At 40.2% G+C, this 21,780-nt stretch overlaps 1 protein-coding gene across 9 annotated transcripts in view; it reads left to right on the forward strand.

Moving 5' to 3' along the window:
• Window positions 1-14,129, forward strand: part of GNG12 (G protein subunit gamma 12) — a 150,916-nt gene extending 136,787 nt beyond the window's left edge. For all 9 annotated transcript variants that reach the window (XM_029618943.1, XM_029618942.1, XM_029618940.1 and 6 more), the window contains one exon: window positions 4,400-14,129. In XM_029618943.1, coding sequence (XP_029474803.1) covers window positions 4,400-4,525 — 126 coding nt within the window. In that variant the 3' untranslated portion in view covers window positions 4,526-14,129. The remainder of the gene's footprint in view (window positions 1-4,399) is intronic.
• Window positions 14,130-21,780: the final 7,651 nt, after the last annotated feature.

Consider the following 21,780-nt stretch of genomic DNA (forward strand, 5'->3'; position numbering starts at 1 on the left):
CCTGCATGATGCTGCCTTGTGAGCCCCTCAGTCTGTTTTTGTCCGAGCTCGTGCACAGTTGTGTGACACACACCCCCTGTCTATTTTGTATATTTTTCTGTCTGCCTCATTGCAGCTCTAACAAACGTTTTATGGGCTGCCTTGGCAGTACTTTTAAGTGCTACCTCTACTTAAAAAAAAAAAAATCTAAAGTTGCACAATACTGTGGAAAGGCCTAAGAAAAAAAGCTGCTATTAATGTCCTCCTTTCTAGCATGAAAAGTCCTCATGGCCCCAACTCACTTATTCTACTCAGACCCCAACCAGGGTGTCATTGCAAATTTTAACTTGGGAGGGGAGTGAATTGCTCTGCTGCCGTCAGTCTTTGCAAAGAGGAGGCACAGCTTCTGTACTTACATAATGTACTGTATGTGCTGTCAGTGCTTGGGGTTGCAGCTCCCACATCCCTTTCTGACTCCCTCTCAGTCCCAGGCTTACAGTAACTTATAGATGCCAAACCTGGAAGATAAAAGCCACCGCACACCTGGGTACAGACCGTGAGCAGAGCCAGGGGGGCAGCAAAATTAGACTCCTGGCATGCTGAGGAGGAGCAGCAGGTAGCAAAGCAGGAGGAATGCCCAGCTGGCGGGGAGAGTGAACAAGAGGCAAACAGAAGCTGCAGCATTGCTGGGCAGTCCAAACTGGCATTTGCTGTTCCCTGCCTTTCGCCTCTGCATTTCTCCAGCTCTTTCGCTGTCAAGAGCTGCCAAACTGTTTTTCCTAGCTGTTTGCTTTTTTGAGACTCTGAGTAGCCTCTGACACAAGCACTGGAATCCGTACTCCACCTCTGACCAGGAGTAAAATTTCAATTGCTAAGACAATGTGAGTTAAGCTAACGTACCACTGTCTATTGGAGGCCATAGCTAATGGCTTCATTTGCATGGAATTTCCATGCAAGGGTACTAATTTAAATGCACAGTGTTCTGCACAAAAAAAACTCCTTGCTACAGTAGCAGTAAAGTGTATGCTGAAAAAATAGGCTCATAACTATGGGTTAAACTGTACATACTCCTGAACACACCTTATTGTATTGGCCTGTTAGACCAGAGAAGCATTTCCACAGACGGGAGATCCACCTAATTCTATTCCTATTTGTGCTCTACCACAAGAGTTGCAAGCTATAGGGGTTATCCCCATACAATCAGGCAAACCACCTCCTGTAACTGGGCAGTCCCACCCTGACCTGAAGGATAAGGAAGGTGCATCAACTAGATCGGCTTCCCTCCTAGGCATGTCCTCTCCAGTGCAACAGAGGTATTCACCTTGGTTGCCTTCTTCATCATCAGGGTTGAGGATTAGCATTTCTCCGTGGGGGGGGGGGGGGGGCAAAGGAAGGCTCCACTGGGATTCTATCAGATCTCTTGTCTTACTTAGAACAATCCTCCCTTTCAGAGGACCTCTACTGTTCCAGATTGTTAGATAAATTAGTGAATGTGCTGGGCATAAACTTTAGGAAAGAGGCTTCCTCGGGTGGGAGGATGAGTTCAAAACTTACTTTTGGAATGGCTCTCTATCTCCAAAGACCAGTGGGACCTGACAGTTGTGCAGTATGGCTACCGCTTATGATTCTCTCTCCGTACTCCAACCCAATAAACTTCAGTAATCTGCTCCATCCCATCTCAGTTGGCCCAACTACAACTGGAAGTAGAGTTGGTCCATGGGTTTGAATCTGTTCCTCCACAGGAATGTGTCAGATTCTATTCCAGGTATTTCTTGTATCCAAAGAAGTCAGGGAAAACCTATACTGAATTTGTGGAGACTGAACAAGTTGGTGGGAGAGGTTGAAAATGAATTTCTTCCAGATGATTCTTCCGTTCATTCAACCAAGAGATTGGCTGTTTGCTCTGAAGGGCACCGATGAACATTTCCCCATTCACCCTGCGCATCAGAAGTTCCTCTGGTTTGTGGTGAAGAACACATATTACCAGTACAAGGTGCTTCCCTTTGGCATTTCTGTGACTCTGAGGATGTTAATAAAATGCTTTGTGGTAGTGTCAGCACAGCTTTGTTGCCAGGGTCTCTCTGTATTTCCATACCTGGATGATTGGTTGATGATGGGTCCATCTCTGTTAGGTGTTCTAGAATCCCTCAAGAAGACCATACATCTCCTCCAGTCTCTGGATTTCCTTGGTCAACTTTTCCAAGTCAAACTTGATTCTGTCTCAAACAATTCAGTTCATAGGAAACTGATTAGATTCGCTTCAGAAAAAAGTGTTTCTCCTTGTCGAAAAAGACTCATTGCTAATGGGCCTGGTAAGGTCTCTCCTTAAACAGCGATCAAGGAACACTCAATTTTACTTATGAAAAGGCAGTTTTTACAGCATTATTACCATTTATGAATTTACATGAGAACTGTCATAATACCCATGCACACATGAGATCTGACAACTACAGTACAATGAGCCAGTCTGATGGATCATTCGATCTGTCTCACAGTTCAAGTCGGAGAACACGTCTAATGCTTTCTAGGAAAGCTTTTGAGCACGCTCATGGCTCATTGTGGCTGCTTATCAGAGAAACTGACAAAATAAATTCTTCTTAGAGGCAAAGAGGATTTCATTTAGTTTACTTATATACTTGATCACCCTTCTAACAAATAGAAAATCAAAGCGATTTACAAAATCAACCAAAAGTCACAGGTCTCAGACAAAATAAAATCTTCCAGGTCTAAGGGTCACTTATAATCATTAGTTCCAGTATGGCTTTGTAGCTTTATTTGTTGCAAATAAAACATGCAAATTTTATGAGACTTCCCTTAAACTCAGCACCAATCTGACATATCATCACTTTTCATAGCGTTGTACTGCATCAGGGGCTCTTTTTTTTTTTTATTAAAAAGGAAATTCCACTGCTCATTTTCTACTTTACCAAGGAAGAACTCTGCTACAGTTTTCTTTCCATTAAGTCACCTGAAAAGAATGAAAGGCAGGAGATTGTATAACATGCATTGTGCCATTAAGTTAACAAAAAACATAGCATTCATCTTACTCACTGCATATTTATCGGCATTCACTCATTCCATCTCAAAAAAACAGCTCAACGGCATGATGTCTATATATACCCATAATACAATAGCGATCACTATTGGAGCATTTAATTCTGCATTGATGTACTTCAACTCATTCTTTTAAGGACATATGAACATCAAAAAATTAAAATGTAATATTGATGTGTAAGATCTATTAAGTGATTTAGTTGAAACATATATTCACAATGAGAATTACAGATAAAACATTTAATCAGAGAAATAAGCCCCACTCTATATCCAAATGTATTAAATGTTCAATGCAGGCCTTAGTGAGGTCAAGATTGATTTGGATCTTGCTTTTTCTTAGATTCCGGCCATAGTTCAGTATTCACTTTTAAGTTGTGTCCATTTTTGGATTTATATCATCTGAAAACTCTCGCCCAGCCTTCTTTGGTTCTCAGTCGATTGGACTATTGCATCTCTCTTTATCAAAGTCTGCTTCTAAGTTCCTTGAAAAGAAATCAGATTCTACAAAATTCTGCTGCCAAACTTAGTCTCGGGGAAAAGGAAATGTGATTGTTACTCCACTCTTGCAGGGCCTCCATTGGCTACCAGTTATTTGCCGAATAAGATCATATGTCTTACATTTAAAGACCGCCCCTCCCCGTCAGACCTTTTTCTCCGCTATCAGCCTTCTTGTTTATGGTGGTGTTCCCTACAAGAATTAAGATTGCCATCCCTCAAGGAGATTAGACTAGAAGGGACATGAGAGACTAGTTTTTTCCTGCCTTGTACTTGGCTGTCCCATCTTGAGAAAGATTACTCTAAATTCAGGAAACAGGTTAAAGCTTGGTTATTAGTACAAGCTTTAAATAGCTAGATTATTTTAACATGCTTTATTTATTGTTTGGTTTTATATATTAGTTGAATATAGTTATTTTATATTATCTTTGGGGGGGGTTCTTAGTTTTAATGCATTTTTATGCTTATCTAATTTAACCACCATTTTATTTTGATTGTGACCGATGTCTTTTGGTTTTATGTTATAAATCGCTTTGATTTTCTGTTTGGTAAAAGGGTGATCAAGTAAATAAGTAAACTGAACTAATTCTCTTTGCCTCCAAGAAGAATTTCTTTTGTCAGTTTCTCTGATAACAAGCAGCCACATACAATGAGCCATCAGCATGCTCAAACCCTTTCCTAGAAAGCATTAGAAGTGTTCTCGGACTTGATCTGTGAGACAAATCGCATGATCCATCAGACTGCCTCATTGTACTGTAGTTGTCCGAGAACAGCAATTATAGATAAGCAGTGACTTTGTGTGTTCTTACCAGAATGCTGCGGGGTTTGAGCGTATTGACAGATTTTGCTTTTATTTTTATTTGCTCTTCAGATTTCAAAGGCATCAGCTGATCTTATGCGCTACTGTGAGGAACATGCCAAGAATGACCCTTTGCTTATGGGTCTACCTGCCTCAGAAAACCCTTTCAAGGATAAAAAGCCTTGCATTATATTGTAGAGGCCTAGTAACTAGCCAGCCTTTGTTTGATCTCTTCTGCCCTTCCCTGCAACAGCAAAGAAAATCTGACAAACAAGATTTCCTGGCATCCACTACTAAATATTAACTTAAGTAGAAATGGATTTCAACCTTTGTGCTTTTCTTCTTTCTAGACTTCTTGCTGGGGAAAAAAAAATCATTCAAAACCAAATTGTATTATTTCTTATAAAATGGAATATTAAAGAATGAAGGTAGTTAATTAAGTTCTGTTACAACCCAATTCAAGGTGCTCCACGGTTATATGTACACTCCCAGGTGTTAATTATGTTCACATTTATGTATGATAAAGTGTTTTTGTGTTAAATTGTGCAATGTCTACTTTTCCACTTAAGGTATTGCTATAATATACAATCAAGACCAAAGTTGCCTCAGCTTCATCTACAGGTTAGCAAGGCAGATAAGTAATATTTTAATCAAGTTATTCTATTATGTATTTTATTGGTGTGTCTGTATAAACAAATATATATACTATATATACATTTTATATATATTGACACCTCCCGTTTTGAGTATTCCTAATCATTGAAATCATATCTGGATATTTAGAATAATTTTTTAAAAAGACTTTTTAATTTATGGCAGACACTACATTGTATAACTTGCACTTTTTTTCACATACCGTATTTCCCAGTGTATACGTTGTTTTTTTTCCCCCCAGTTTTCGTCGGTGCAACTTAAACACCAGTGCGACATATCTGCTGGGGTTTTTTTTCTCTCTCTCTCTCGTAGCGTTTCCTTACCGTTCCCTCCGTGCACCCTCCCAAACTCAACTATGCCAGCGGCACGTTCACCACCTGCCTATTGCGCATGCTCCTCCCACCGCTGTCTGTCGCACACATGACGAAGAGGGTGCGACTTAAACACCGATGCGACCTAGCTGCTAACTTTTTCAGCAAATTTCCTATTTATAGCAGGGTGCAACTTATATACCGGTGTGACTTATAATCCAGAAAATACAGTACTTCAAATATTCACCCTGGCCTCATTGTAATAAGGCATGAGTAAAAAAGTATTCTGAAGTTCAGCACGTGTTTTCTTTACTCATGTGCTAAAAAGAGTTGATTCCCAATGCAGTAAGCTAATGGTATGCTAATGCATTGGGGATTTAAAAAAACATTATCTCAAAAATGGATGTGCACAAATCCCAGATACAGTGGAACTCCAGGTTCAGCCCTATAGACCTACACCAGCCCCAGCAACTAAATATGAGTTAAGGCTAAACACCTCTTTACATTAATAGCTAATGCTTTGATTAAATGGGATCTGCAAATATGTGCATAAAATGTTACTCGTGTTTGTGTGCTAAAACATCGTGAGTAAAGTTGTCCACACAGCAGTGTGCACATAGCTGAGCACACCTTATTATATCAGGGCCTGGATTAGTAGCTTCATGAGCTCCTTTTTGTCAAAACACTTTCAAAATATGCCAAATACTGCAAGGAGAGGAAGACACAGGTATTGTAATATAATCCAAACTTCCAACTTGTTTTATTGTGTTCAAAAAATACAGCCATTCAGAAAAAGGCAATGGCAGACTTACTGAGATTTGCTAGCGTTTTAGGTCGTTTGTAAATCCGGCACCAAGTTGACAGGCCGATACACAAAGGTGCATTCAATCGATAAGAAGTAGACAAGGCCGATGCAGCAAGGAAGCGCAGAAAATATGCATTCCTAAAAGGGAGTACTGCTTAGTGCTCTTGCATGGAAATCCCATGCAAAATGAGAGCATTAAGCAGTACTCCTCAATGCAGAGAGGCTGCATTTGGTCAGCGTACCTTTCTTAGCGCTGGAAACTTAACCCCTGGGTCAGAGCTGGAGTTATGTTTCCAGTGCTACTGTGCTGGCACTTAAAACCCTTAAAAAAAAAAAAAAAAGGGGGAGGGGGAGACCAGACAATATCCAGGTAAGCAGCAGCAGTTGCCGCCACTTCCGAAATAAGTATTGACTTGTCTGGCTGCGATGATGCGCTATCTGGTGCAATTTACAACTAGTTACCCAGCTAAGTTCAGGCAGGCTGCTGCCACTTACCCAGCTAACTAACGGTGAACTGCACCAGATAGCCAGATAAGTCAGTACTTATCCGGATAAGTGGTGGCAGCCTGTCAGGGATACCTCTTCTCCCCCCCCCCCCCCCCCCAATCTTCCCGAGTTAAAATGTGTGTTCGGCCTGTGCCAAATGCACATGTTGCCATAGAACGCGCTATTTTTAAACTCCCAATTCTTTAGCATCAGGAGTTCAGAAAAAAAAACTTAATCTGGGCATTAAAAATGTGCGCTAAAAACCAGCGCCCAGTTTAACACCCAGATAACGGCATCGGCCTTTCATCACACCACATGCACAAACACACAGCCCCCTTCCACTAATCAGATACAGTCAACCAGTTGTATGCAAATAAATCTTTCATACGCAATCAAGAAGCAAAGAAAGTATCCTCTCTACTGTACAGGTTTTTATATGTGGCGACTACAGACATGATCGCAAATCTTTTTAGGGTGTCGCACTGTAAAGAATATTGGAGACAGGTTAAATACGGAAGTTATAAGAGGAACACAAGGAATGGAAGATTCTTCTAAGTAAATATTTTAAGCATTTAAATCTCACTGTAATTGCAAGATGGTCCTTTCCCGGTGAAAAAGCGACTTCTACGGTGCTCAAACACATTTTAAATCAACCATGATGTGTTCAGACTAATGCACAAACTGAGAACACAAATCCATTTTATTTAGAGTTCCTGAGCATAGATAACATCAGATTTGCCATGCACATGTGTGTGAATAACCTTGCTTTTCTAAGCAATTGAAAGTACATAATGTACCTGGAACACAGGGTTATTTATTATAGTGTAACACCCTGTCATGTAAACCTAGCTTCAGTACACATTATTAGGGACATTAACACTGGCAGTGTCACTGGCTTAAAATGGGTCTAGTCACCACTATGTACCATCCACTTTAATGTAGTAGTGCAAACCAAGTTTTCTTAATTCTGAATTCAAAGTTAACAAAATAAGATAGTTTTCTTTCTGACTTTTCTTTCATTTTTAAGGCAGAGTGTGAGTTTTGAAGGTTTATTACTTTAAATTTATATTAATTTGATAAATAGTGACAGCATTCTACATTTTGGTGAAATGGAGTTATGATTTACTTACGGGCAAGTCCCCTAGGTTATAGGTTACTGCAGTAGTGCAAGGGTAGATTCAGCAGCAAAGCAGACAGCATTCTGTGACCAGAATTTGTAATTTCTGCAGTTTATGTTTGCAGTAGAAAATATGTTGCCATTTAAAAATTGAAAATTATTGCGTATGGAAGGAAAATGTTTAATTTACTGATAATATATAGCCAACTATCTTATATCTACTTAACTATATGTAATCCCTGTTTTTGGTGGGAGGGATGTTTGCTTAACTTTCTTGTTTATTAATGCAAATCCTCAAGAAGAGTAAAATATCTTGACCTGTCAGCATTCATGAGTTACAGATTAAGTACTTATATTGAATACACATAGGGGCCAATCAATACAGTGCACTCAGCTGGACGCAGGTTGTGTAGGCGTGTTCTAATCCCCTTATGCTAGAAGGGGATTAGCGCTTCACAACCCACCGGGAAACTAGTAGCACTCATCACATGCAAATGCATGTGAATTGAGGGTTTAGTTATTTATTCCAAATGCAAAAAAAAAAAAATGTGCGTCCAATATACACATTTATGCACTCAAAAATTGTCTGCCTGGAGCAGGTGTTAATTTCTGAGCACCCCAAAAAGTTGTACAGAAGAGCAGAAAATACTGCTTTCTGTCCATCCTCCGACTTAATATTGTGGCAATATTAAGTCGGAGGGGCAAAAAATAAAAAAAGAATTTTTTAAAAATTGCTGGAGGTTAGGTTCCGGAAACGGACGCTCCGTTAACCAGCGTCCATGTTCCGAACCCATGGCTGTGCGCTGATTAAGAAAACAGATGCCGATAAATTCAGCACCTGTTTTCTAAACTGGCAGACAGCCGACCACTCGCAGGTGCCAGTAGTCAAGGAGGCGCTAGGGGCGCGCAGTCGACCCTAGCACTCCTTGACAGCGCGACCCCCTAATTAAAATATTACATGGTGCCCCCAGGAGAGGTGCCTGGGGGGCGCATTAGGAAAGTGGGCGCTGAACAGTCAGCACCCGCTTTCAGTGCCTTTTTTTTTTTTTTTACATCAGCCCCATAATAAATAATATACAATTTTAAATCCTGCTTTGCTTTTCATGTGCTTCCTTTCAGACTGGCCGATGCAATAAGATAGGTGCCCAATATGAGTGCCCGTTTTGCAAACATGCACACAACCACATCCCTTGTGCGGCCGATGCAGAATTCAGATGAGCGTAAAATCAAAGTGGCATAAAAAAGGGGCGCAGTAAAAGAGAAATGAGCATCTCAAACGTTTATTGCATCAGGTGCACAAAAATATCAATTGTGCAGCCTAACAAAAGTGCATTGTTTACCTGATGTTATGGAAATCTGCACTGCCTGTTTACTACAATTTTTTTTAAGGTGTTCATTAGCTAATCATCATGCTCCGCCCCATTACTCCCTACATACATTTTATTTTTTTATTTTTTGTTCTAATGCCAAATAACTAAATCTTATACTAATCACGGAAAACAGCCCTACCCTACAAGGGGCACATTTATTGCAACACAGAGGACCAAATGTTTGGTTTTTTTTCTCATGAGCCCTTGACTATGAGTAAACTTTATTCTACCTCCAGAGCTGGAGTTAATTTTCCTGCGTAAAAAAAAATGTGTTGGGCGCCCAGCCTTTGGGTGAGCTTTCCTGCATCAGGCAGTAATAGCTAATGTCTTCATTTACATGGAATTTAAATGTGTTAGACACTATCCAGTACACGTTTGTTAGGACGCACGTTGGAGACGTGCAGATCTCCTTTCTGCATCGGTAGCTACTGTGTGCACAAAACGTGCACTCAACCGCAAGTGAACCCAGGCGGTAGGCTGGACACACCTTATTGCATCGGCCTGAGAATGCATTAAACTTCTCAATTTCTGACAAAAAGGAATTTAGCACCTCTTTTAAAATATTCATGATTGGTCTGCCTGTTCAATATGGTTTTTATCTGTACTAAAACTACCTGAGCCAGACTCAGAATGCTGGATTGGTTTCGGTGGAATAACCCTTTTGATTTGAACACATTTTCTTGCTGTTCATGTAGAATTATTTTTTCTCCGTAAATGCTTATAAGAGAGATTGTGAGAGAGCAGATTCTGCAGTAGTAAGCAAATTCTGCATATTTGGAATTGGAGTATTTGAGCCTTGCTTAAAGTTATCAGAAATATGATAGTGCAGCACTGATATACATTCATTATAAATATAGCATTACATATTAAATGTTGAATTCAGAGAAAGAAAAAAAGGCATTGCTATAAATATATGGTTACTCTTTTTAATTTCCAAAAAATGTAAAAATAAGAAATATCTGTCCTGTATGACAGGGTATTTAGGTACATAACAAAAAGAGGAAGGAATAAGGCTAAAACAGGCAGGCTGATTTCTTGTGATACATAGGCATCACTGCTACTTCATGTAGCAATAACAAATGCATAGCTACATGTTTTGGAATGGACACAATGATTGGGTTGTGGTTTTGATTTTGGGTTGGTTTGTTTGTTTTTTTTAAGTCCTCAACCATGTTTTTAGTATCCCCCTCCTAGCTCAGTGCAGCCAGTGCAGTGTTCAGTCAAAGGTCCCAAACTGCAGCTATCTTCAGAACATGGCTAACATGCTCACTGGATGTCACCATTGAGTGATAGCTTGGATTCTTGCCCCTGCTCCCTTCCTGCAGCATTGCCTGACCCAGTAATTGGTCCCAGATTTTCTGCATGACAGCACACGGCACCTGCCACTAAACCACCATTGGCCTCAAAACCTTTTTTTCCCCTCTTTGTTCAATTTATATAAGTAGTTACTGATTTTATAATATTCTTATGACAGTCAGTTGTGCACTGCAACTTGATTATGATATGCAGTGAGTTTTCTAATGTAGTGCTGTGTTTTTGGACATTTGGTCAAGTTTCTAAATAGAAAACTGGCAGGTATTTGTGAATCCTGTTCGTTACGCACAGATTGGGAAAAGATACTACCTAATAAATACTGGTGGTGGGACCTCTTATTCATGTTCCTTGCCAAAAGTTACTCGGGCATTGTAGGAAGTTTGCACTCCTATCATATGATAAATGGAAGGCTTCAGTTTCCAGTGCCATCAGTCCTCTATCTTTTATGCAAATTAAATAGTTACTAGAAAATTAATGTTATAAAATTAGCTGCTTAGAAGGATTTTGGTGGTTAAAACCTACAAAAAAGTCCAGAAAGCCAGAATATTTTTTGATGTAGAAATTGCACAAGCTTACAAAATAACTGGTATTCAGATTGTTAAATACAACTCAGAACCCTCCAGTGATAACATCACTCCCTAAAACCCAAATAATTTCCCCCATTAGATTTTACACCTGGTTTTTTTTATCTCACTGCTAGCCCATTATCGTTATCTAGTTGTAATGTATCTCGGTACAGATATTGAAATACCACTAATTTGTTATAATTTCATGGTCTCAAGGGTTGCCTTGTACAGCTTACACTACACATAGCTATAATAATTATCATATTTGTTTCAGAGGTGCTTCCAGCATTTTGTATTTTGATTGTACCCTGCTATAATGTTTATGAATAACGGGTTATCAAATTTGAATAAATCTTGACTGTACATGTGGTAAATATATTTTAAGCTAGGAGTCAAAATGTCTAACCAGAAAGCACCATAAAACAGATGCATATAGAGAAATTGACTTGTGACTGTACAGACTCCTGTCTACAGCTGACCTGTTTTAACATTTTCTATAATAGTTCTTAACCATGCTTTAATTTTCATTCATTATAAGTGGTAAGGGTATAGGTAATATAAACTCACAAAAACAAAATTGGTCAACTGGTCATATAATTTGATATTCTATAAACTCATACTTTATGTAAAATACTCTTTTTATGCAGACATTTATGTGGGACCGACAACCCTAAGCGCTTCAATTTTATAAAAGAGCCAATTCAGGAGGAAAGTCCACTTTTCTTTATTTAATACTATCTATATTTTTTTATGTTATTTTGTATTTTTTCAAAAATATTTACAAATCACAAAAAATATTTAGAAATCACCAAAAACAGTCCCTCAGGGGGCAGACAGAAGTTCGAAACATGATATCGTGTCTGGGTTGGATCGGACATTTGACAAGATAAGTGTGGGAATACTTTGATGCTCATTTGAAAAGGAATTTTGTTCTGTGAATGTGTGGGACCGTTTTTGGTGATTTCTAAAGATTGTTGGTAATTTCTAAAGATTTTTGAAAGAATACAAAATAACATTAAAAAATATAGATAGGATTAAATAAAGAAAAGTGGACTTTCCTCCTGAATTGGCTCTTTTATAAAATTGAAGAGCTTAGGGTTGTCTGTCCCACATAAATGCATAAAAAGTTTTTTTTACATAAAGTATGAGTTTATAGAATGTCAAGTTTTGTGACCAGTTGACCAATTTTGTTTTTGTGAGTTTATATGACTGTGTGGGTCTCTGGAATAAGGTTTGTTGTTGGGGCTTTTGTGAATTGAAGGGTAGAAGTAAATCAGAACTTGGGAAGTGGCAGTGATAATAGTGTGCAAAAAATTATTCACTGTTAGGTGAATTTTAAAAGCCCGGCGCGTGCCAAAACTGGGAGATATGCAAGAGTGTTCAGCCGCTGCCCATGTATGCAAGTGTCTCCTGGCACGCGCACAAGTGAGAGCGCAAAAAAAGGGGCGGGGTGTGGTCTGGGCAGGACTGGGCGTTCCAGGACTTGAATATGAAATGCGCGTGCCGAGGTCCCCTGCCCATGTCACTTTACCACCGCTGTGGATGGTGTGTAAGTAATAAAACAAAAAAATAAAAACTAGACTAGCCAGGAGGGTTTTAAGGGTTGGGGGATAAGGGGGAAAGAGAGTCTAATAACCTTGGTGGGTTTGGAAGTCCTATCCCTTAACTGGGAACAGACTGGGAAAAGTAGTAATGGTGTCAGCGTGTATCATTTCTAAAATTTCCCCACTCACGCGGGTGAGGTGGCATTTTCGCTCAAATGCGCACGTCCATATAAAATTGTGCACACACGTACAGATGTTTATCCTGTTTTACACCCGGTGCTCATATACACCTGTACGTTATAAAATGACCAGGTCCTTTGTCACGAGCCAGCATATACGTGTATATGTGCGCCCACCAGCCGGTGTCATAGTTACCGTCTATGGGTGTGGAAGAAAGAACAGATCAGTTTTAAGTCTATGAGAATGAAAGAAGATGGAAAAGAACACAGAAACTAAATCTGAGGTTAGGGTGCAAAGCAGCACTGAAATAAAAGGATCCAGTTTAGAAAAGGATGGTCAAAGCCATATCGCACTTGTTATAATTATGAACTAGAACTCAAAATGCATTATTTCTCTGAATTATTTTTTACACACAGCACATTTGTCCCTCTCTATAAAATGCTGTTGTGATCTAAATTCAGTTGGTTTGGAGTGGGGACTTAGAGTGGGATTTTGTGGAGCATTACAGCATCAGTCTTGTATGGGTAAGCCCTACGGTGAACATCCAGGTGTGCACCTCTGAAGAGGGCAGAATCCTCCTTTAGGCTTTACGTTTGCAAAGTCTAAATTGAAAACTCTCGCAAATGTTTTTTGGTGGCTTCTGTGACTATGGTAACTATCCTTTATAATTAAACTTGACATTTTTAATGCTTAGATGATGCATCTCGCCTCATTTTCTGTATGCAGTGTTTAGCACACAACAATAAAATGAATTGCCATTTTTTTTGTAAATAAAATATAGCTGATTTTTGTACTATAGGTTCACATCAATTTTAATATAAAATGGTAATAAAACCAAATATTAGAAATTGTATAAATACAGTTATAAGACTTTTCCATGATGGGTAAATGAAAAATGATTACTTGGCCATGTTTAAGTGTTATAATTTGGGAAGAAAAAAAATGCAATCCTGACTTAGCTACAATTTGTTTTATATGTTCTACAGCTGTATTTTCATGCTTGAAATCTTGATCTGCATTAACTGTCCTCTTTTAGCAAGGTTTACAGATTGTATTAACCACTTATAAGTTACTTTTATGCTGCAGACTTGTGAAATTAAAAATATATCCAGTAGGAAAAGATATGAGTAGAAATATTTTAACCTACTCTTGCAAAACTTAAATCTTAGATTACTGATCATTTAGTGCTTGTTTACATTTAAACTATTTTTGTAATCAGTATATTTTTCTAATATGACAATGTCAAATTGGTATTAACCTAGATTCACTGTGATTTTTATCATGCTTCCATCTCCATATAAGATGAAGCTCATAAGTAATTTGTCTTGTACAGAAATCATTTTCTTTTGGTAGTATGATGGTAATAGCTGCCTCTTGTACTGCTTATTAATATCTCATTTTCTTCGTTCTTTGTCTGTCTCCAAGTGAATGTTCAATAAAGTAATTGTCCCTTTTGTTCTTCCTTTATTGAGACTTGAAATTTAGCACTGTTTTTCAAGGTCCTGTGTATTACCAACGTTCAGTGTCTGAAAACTTAAATGGAAGGGAAAAATATAGTAAATCTTTCTCCTGTGTGGTAATGGTTTTCTTCCTTTTTGTTGTGTCCGGGGGATGGAGGGAGCAAAATTGTTAAAGAATAGATCTAGTTAAATAGAGTAAAACTAAAGTAACAGGGCACATATTTAATGCCAATGTTGTTACTTAAACCACTATTTCAGCATAGCCAGCCAGTGAGTTGACTTTGTTGTACTGATTAGATGTGAATGTTGCACCTACTTCTGTGAGTCGGTGCTTGGCCCTCCAAAAGGTCAGAGGTCAGTTAGGTGTCAGGCACCTGTAGCTTGGCCAGAAATAATGGAGCAGATGGCTTGGGTTTAAAACCCTTGCACATCTACAGGGATGTTTCAAGATAACTAACTTTTGGGTCTATTGAAATACTTATCATTTTCGTGCTGGCTGTGGACATTAAGATCCCCTGTTGCGATGTATGTATCTTTTTGTGGAAACTGCTGGGCATTCAGTTCCCCTTAAAAGAAAAATTTTAAATGAAAAGATTCCCCCCTTGCTGACTATTTTCGCTCAGCAGACTTTTAAAATGGCACAAAATACTTTAAACTAAGATTAATTAAATAGTAAATTGAACATGGGTGACAGTAATATGCATGAGTGAGTTGCAGTGTTCGAGTGTAACAAAATCTAGGGTTTTCTTTGAATCTTCATGGTCCAGTTCTTTATCATTATAATCTAACATTATGATAATATGCTTTTTTTTTTTTTTTACAGTAAAAGGTCAGAAACTAGTTAGAACAAAGTGTGCAGTAAGATAATATAAAAAGATAAATACTGTAAATACGAATGTGAAAGTCGCCCATTAAAATTCTTTGAGTCCTTTGCTAAAGTTTTCATCAACAGCTCTTTGATATCTATTTCACTGGGTGAAGCAACATTAGTGGCTACTTACTTCACTATGTTATATCCTTCCATCTTCCCTGCAATCCCTCATTAGGCTGTTATTACCCAAGGCTGGTTTTCATGTAATGCACTTTTTAATTATTTCGACCAGCTTTTTTTTTAGCTGATAAAGCCAAGGCGTTGTTGCTATGCATTTTGTGCTAAAAGTTGAAAATATCTCATTTAGCACAATTACAACAGAAACATTAGCACATTAGGATAAGAAATAAAAAATGTAAACTTCTTCTTGTATGTGGAATGACTAAAGATAATCTGATGAAACTGCTTCTGAATTATATGAAGGTACATGAAACTCTTCTGAGTTACGGAGCAGATACGCATGGCTGTTGGGCAGATAATTTTTGGTGTGGGTGGAAGGGTAAGAAGCTCCTCCCCATTGTGCCCTTTCCTCTACTGTGCGCTGTTTCTACTCTCTCCCTCTCTATTCTGCTCTTTCTACTGTAATGCCCTCAACTACTGCTGCCACCAACCGAGACTCAAGCTCCATCTTTCCCCTCCTTTCTCCCTCATTCTCTCAGTCTTTCTTTTCTCAGCTTCCATCTCTTCCTTTCATTGCCATCACTTCACTCTCCCTTAGCTTTACATGTAAGCTCTCACCTACCTCTCCACTCTTTTCCTCTCTCCTGCACTAACATTTTTTGTCTTCCACCTCCATTTTTCTCTTTTTCCATCTTCACATCATCCCTCATCTCTATAATTCCTCCTTTCCCATCCTTCCACATTTTACACCTTGCATATACCAGTCCTTCATTTTCTCCCTCTCTACTCCAGTCTTCCTTCTGCCTGCCCCTCCCTCATCGCCTCCCACCCAGCATCCATCCCTCCCCCTCATAGCACACCAACCACTGCAGTTCCCTCCTCCTCTTCCCTATATCTGGCAGCAAGAGACAGATCTTATTCAAGCAAGAAGCTCTGGTCCCCACTCCTCACCACAAGGCAGGCCATAGGAGTGAGAAATCGGCTGATTAGCAGCAGACAGGAGCAAGAAGTAGAAGGCAGCCAGAAGAGAGAGCAAGCTCAGACTTTGCTCTTCCCCTACCCCTACCAGCAGGACTGCGGAAGGTAGGTCGGAGAACTCACGAAGACTCAGCTAATTGATTGTAGGAGGCAGGTGGACGGGAGGGCTCTTATGCTCGGTAGATGGGCTTTAGGCAACCACAAAGTGGAACTGTAAGGCAGCCAGGTTCCAGCCTCTGCGGAGATACAAAAGCTGTGCAGGAGGGATTGAAGTATGCAATTTAGAAAGGACATTGGTTTTCACTGGCTGGTCAATAAACAACAGTTTGTGCTAGAAGCTAAGTTATAAGCAGTCTTGGACATGGCTTGTATAACCTTGATGTGATGGGGGAGCTCAGTTTTGCCTTTTACTAGTATTGTTGTCCCTTAGTGGTATGGAAACAGTGACTTCAATAAGTCATCCTACCAGCAGTGAGGTAAATTTTCAAAGCTACGCGCGGGCATCCAAGTGTGCGTGCTACCCGGCATGCACACATGGACGTCTGATTTTATAACATGTGCGCACATGTTATAAAATCGGGCTTCGGCACACGCAAGGGAATGCATAATTGTGCACCCTGCATGCGCTGACACCCACAGCCTTCCCCCGTTACCTTCCAGGCTGCTCCGATTTCAGAGCGTCCTGGGAGGGAACTTTCCAACCCCCTAAACTAACCTCCCTTCCCCTTCCCCTTCCCATCCCACCCCCTAGCCCTAACCTAGACACCTCCCCCTCCCCCCCCCCCGCCTGACCTTTGTCCTATCTTTTGTGCCTGCCTCTGGGCAGGTGCAGGTTGCACGCACCGGCAGGATGCCGGCATGTGAATCTCCAACACAGTGGCAAATGGCTGCTGTGCCGGAGGCCTCTGACCCGCCCTACCCCTGGACCGCCCCGGGACTTAGATGCGTCCCGGAGCTTTACACATGTTGCTGGGCCTTTATAAAATAGGCCCGGCACATGTAAACCCCCCCCCTCCCCCCCACGCGCATAAGGGTTTGAAAATACGGCCCAGTGTGTATCGGAGGTCTCCATCCAGATCTGTCCATATGTGTAAGGTCAGGGTAGTGAGGTGTAGCACTTCTCACTGGGAGGGTTGTAAATGTGTATAAAATGCTTGAAACCATATAATGCAGCCAGAGGGTACAGGAGTCTAGGAGTCTAGAATCAGCCTTCGCACAGGACTGAGGGATTAGGTGTCTCCTCGCGGAGGACCCTGGATGGACCTTATCCCTCCACAAGGAAAATCTAGGAGTGTGTTGGTAGCAGAGTTTCTGAGAAAGTATCAGATTCTGAGGAGATCCAAGAGAGAATGGAATTCTGCAGTCCTGGATGAGTGCACCAGGGAGTCCTGCCTGGGAAAATCCACAGAATATTGGCTGCTAAAGTAAATCTGCCAGAAGCTCACCCAAGAGAAGAATATATTGGAACAAATCAGTATTACCCAAAAGGTAATGGGTTGGGCCCTGGGAGGGAAGGCTACCTTTCCAAAGAGCTGACCCGTTTGGGAGAGTGTGAGAGCAGAGATTGTGTATGGATTTTTTGCTGTTTTTTGGACTTGTGTACTGTAGTGCACTATTCACTGGTGGTGCAGATTATTTTGAATTGGTTTTCCTGCCATCAATTTCATTAAAGACTTATTTTGAGCAACAGAACCAGAGTGAAATTATTTTTGGTTGACAGACTGATGTGCAAAAGAACTCCAGAAAGAGACAAAATCGTAAGGGCCTTGAAAAGAGACCTCCCCGCTGTATGAGAACCCAGGAAGTCATGGGATCTTGCATAGTCTATGACTTCCCCATGTGGATCCATGCCCAAGAACTGACTGGAGCATGGGCACAATTTAAAATACTTTCAGGTGCTTGGCCATGGAGCTAGGCTGAACAGCATGAAAATAAAGTTAACATCCATGCATGCAACTATGGGAAAAAAAATCAGCATATAACAAAGGTGCTCAGAGAGGGAGAAAAAACCCACCATTTACATAGATTTGGGGTTTGGTATTCCTCATCTCCTGTCTCTCTTGTTGCCATAGAGACAGCCTCATATCTTGTGGCTGATCCTCTGCCAATGCACCACACCGGCATGAAGATGCTGGCTTCACCTGTTCCTATATGAAAAAACATGGAAAAAAGAAAGCAATAACTTTAGCACACCACCATGTTGATGTCTGTATCATGAACAACACAATAATTTCACATTCATTATTCATTTTCAAAGATGGGGTGGATAGGTTGCTGATAGTGAATCACCATTATGCAATGTTTTATGACCACACAATAACAGGAAGATGCTACTTGCTGGTGTAAGTAGGGCTAGTTGCCTTCTGTCTTTCAGTACTGCTCTGGGTGAAAACTGGCTATGGTGTTATAGTCGTAGCTGTGGAGGAAATCCAAAGAATTCAGAACTGAATTCATATCAAGTTATTGATTCCAAGGAAGTGCTGTTAATAGAAGTTCAGGTGCTGGGATTTCATGTCCTTATTATTGGGCTTACTTAAGCATACGCAAAGAAATAAATCACATTCAAATATGAAGTCCTGCATCATCTGTTTTCCAGTTCCCCAACCCTTCTTGTGCTAGGAAGTGTAGTAGTAAACTGTTCTAGCGCTATCAGTACATGCAGCTGTCAAAAAGATAAACTATTCTGAAACATGTTTCATGTTGATCAGTGATGCTCCTAAGAGAGAGAAGGAAAGAAAGTCTGCAGTGGAAATGAGTAGACTTTTTTTTTAATGAGAGGTTTCCTTAACTTTTGTAGAACATTCTCTCCCATTATTATAAACATCAAAGTGCTGTTCTAACAATATTTTCAAAATGTCTGCCTCACTTTCTTTAGTTCATCATTTTTTATTGAGTTGGACCATGTATGTGCTTTTCGAAACAGATGATGACGGCAAAAAAGAATCATCTGGTCATCGCAGTCTGCCCATTTGTACCTGCCTACTGCACTGCTGCAGGTCTTTCTTGATCTGAGATGATGTTCCTTCCTTTGCCATTAAGGTCTTTGTTTCTGTCCCATGAATGTTGACAGTTTTAGTTTCAATAACTTCTGCTGGCAGTGTATTCCAAGTGTTCATCTTCTCAGTAAAAACGTATTTCTCAGAGAATGAAGTCATCCATCGAAGCCCGGCTGATGAAGCTTTGACATGTTCCACCAAGCTTGTGCATACTGCTGGGCGGGGCCCCCTCGGTTCTAGTTTTTGGCTGGAGCCTAGCGGTCACAGTTCTGATCTCTTAGAAATTTTTTTCACATGTTTTTTGTTACAGGGTCTCCTGGTTCACTTTCTGCCTTTTTCAGGTTCACTAGGTAGGTTTTCTTTATCGTCTTCTGGGTGCATCGAGCAGTAGTGGTCAGTTTTTGGGTTTTTTTGTAAAATGAAGTCATGGGGTTTTGCTTTATTTTTTTTGTCCCATACCGAAGAAGCACAAGGCAGACAGCATCAATAAGTGCCATCAGTAGATGTATCATGTCTTTCGCAGATCCCTATGATAGATACATACTCTGCCTAGGTGACAACCACCATATTGAAGAGTGCTCTTAAAAAACAATGTTCCCATTATAGAGAAGATCTTGGAGAGAGATGTGTCCCATCTGCATCACAGTGGGGGCACTAGTAAACACTGAAATCCAATAATCAATAAGATATCTTATAATAGGAGCTGTGCTTACTAAACAATGCAGAATAAACCTTCAGCTCAACTCTTAACCAGTACATAATTAAATAAATCACTGCCTCTAACTTACACACAAATAAGTTAGTTTGCATAACATTTCCAAATTAGTTGGCATAATTTTATCTCATTTATGCTAATAAGAATGGATTCCTGTAAGTCATTTGATTTCTTGAAAATTGAGCCCAGAAAGCAGAAAGGAAACTCAGTGCTGATCTTTAACATACAGCTGACCGTGATAGGACCTATCAGCAGTCGGTGAAAGAGTGAATAAATTAATATCAAATGCTCCACCGACTGCTGATTGGTCCCTTCACTGTCATCTATAGTCTACTGCCATTGGGGAAGGGAGGAAATTGGATCAGGGTGAGTGAGGGATATGGAAGGGGATTGGAGGCCTGTGGATCAGGTAAGCAAAAACTTTACCGCAGTAGACATAGGCCTGTTCAGAATTCTAGGCCTTTCAGGGAGGCCAAACCAGAGGTATATCTTTAAAAAGGAAGTGTACCTGAAGACTAGAAGGTAGCTAGTTTAACCTTGATATATAAAAAGGGCTCTAAAGGTGATCCGGGAAACTACAGGCAGTGATTTATTTAACTGTGTATTGGTCAAGAGTTGAGCTGAAAGTTTATTCTGCATTGTTTGGTAAGCACGGCTCCTGTTACTTCAGTGCCAGGAAAAATTGTGGAAACCATTATAAAGAATAAAATCACAGAATATATAGATAGACATTTAATGGCACACAGCGAGCATACATTTACCTAAGATAAATCTTATCTCACAAATCTGCTACATTTATTTGGAAGGGGTGGATAAGCATGAGGATAAAGGTGAATCAGTAGATATGGTCTATGTGGATTTTCAGAAGGCTTTTGACAAAGTCATTCATGAGAGGCTTTAAGTTATGGGGTAGGAGGTGATGTCTTTTTGTGGATTACAAACTGGTTAAAAGGCAGGAAACAAAGAGTAGGATTAAGTGGTCTGTTTTCACAGAGAAAAAAGGAAAACAGAGTGCCTCAGGGATCTGTACTTGAACCAGTGCTTTTTAATATATTTATAAATAATCTGGAAAGAGGTACGAGGACTGAGGTAATCATACTTGCAGATGATGCAAAATTATTTAGAGTAGATAAATCACAATCGGATTGTGATAAATTGCAGCAGTTGAAATATAATGTGGACAAGTGCAAGGTGATGCAAATAGGGAAAAATAACCCATGCTGTAGTTACACATTATTAGGTTCCATTTTAGGAGCTACCATCCAGGAATAAGATATGGACATCTTATTTGACATTACATTGAAGCTGTCAGCTCGGTGTGCTGTGAAGGTCAAAAAAAGCAAACTCAGCATTTGGACGCGCGTTTTGGACGCACTAGCTTTACCCTTTATTCAGTAAGGGGTAATAGCGCATCCAAAACGGGCATCTTTGACATTACATTGAAGCTGTCGGCTCGGTGTGCTGTGGAGGTCGAAAAAGCAAACAATCGGCATTTGGACGCGCTAACTTTACCCCTTATTCAGTAAGGGGTAATAGCGTGTCCAACCCCCCCGAACCTAATAGCGCCCGCAACATGCAAATTCATGTTGATGGCCCTATTAGGTATTCCCGCGTGATTCAGAAAAAATGTGCAGCCAAGTCACACATTTTGCTTTCAGAAATTGGCGCCTACCCAAAGGTAGACGCTAATTTCTCCAGGCACCGGGAAAGTGCACAGAAAAGCAGTAAAAACTGCTTTTCTGTGCACCCTCCGACTTAATATCATGGCAATATTAAGTCGGAGGTCCCGAATGTTTAAAAAAGTAAAAAATTTTATAAAAATATTTTAAATGGGCCCTCGGCTGTCGGGTCAAAAACCGGATGCTCAATTTTGCTGGCGTCCGGTTTCTGAGCCCGTGGCTGTAAGCGGGCTCGAGAACTGACGCCGGCAAAATTGAACGTCGGCTGTCAAATCCACTGACAGCCA

The sequence above is a fragment of the Rhinatrema bivittatum genome, chromosome 10 (assembly GCF_901001135.1).
Source record: "Rhinatrema bivittatum chromosome 10, aRhiBiv1.1, whole genome shotgun sequence".
Taxonomy (NCBI): domain Eukaryota; kingdom Metazoa; phylum Chordata; class Amphibia; order Gymnophiona; family Rhinatrematidae; genus Rhinatrema; species Rhinatrema bivittatum.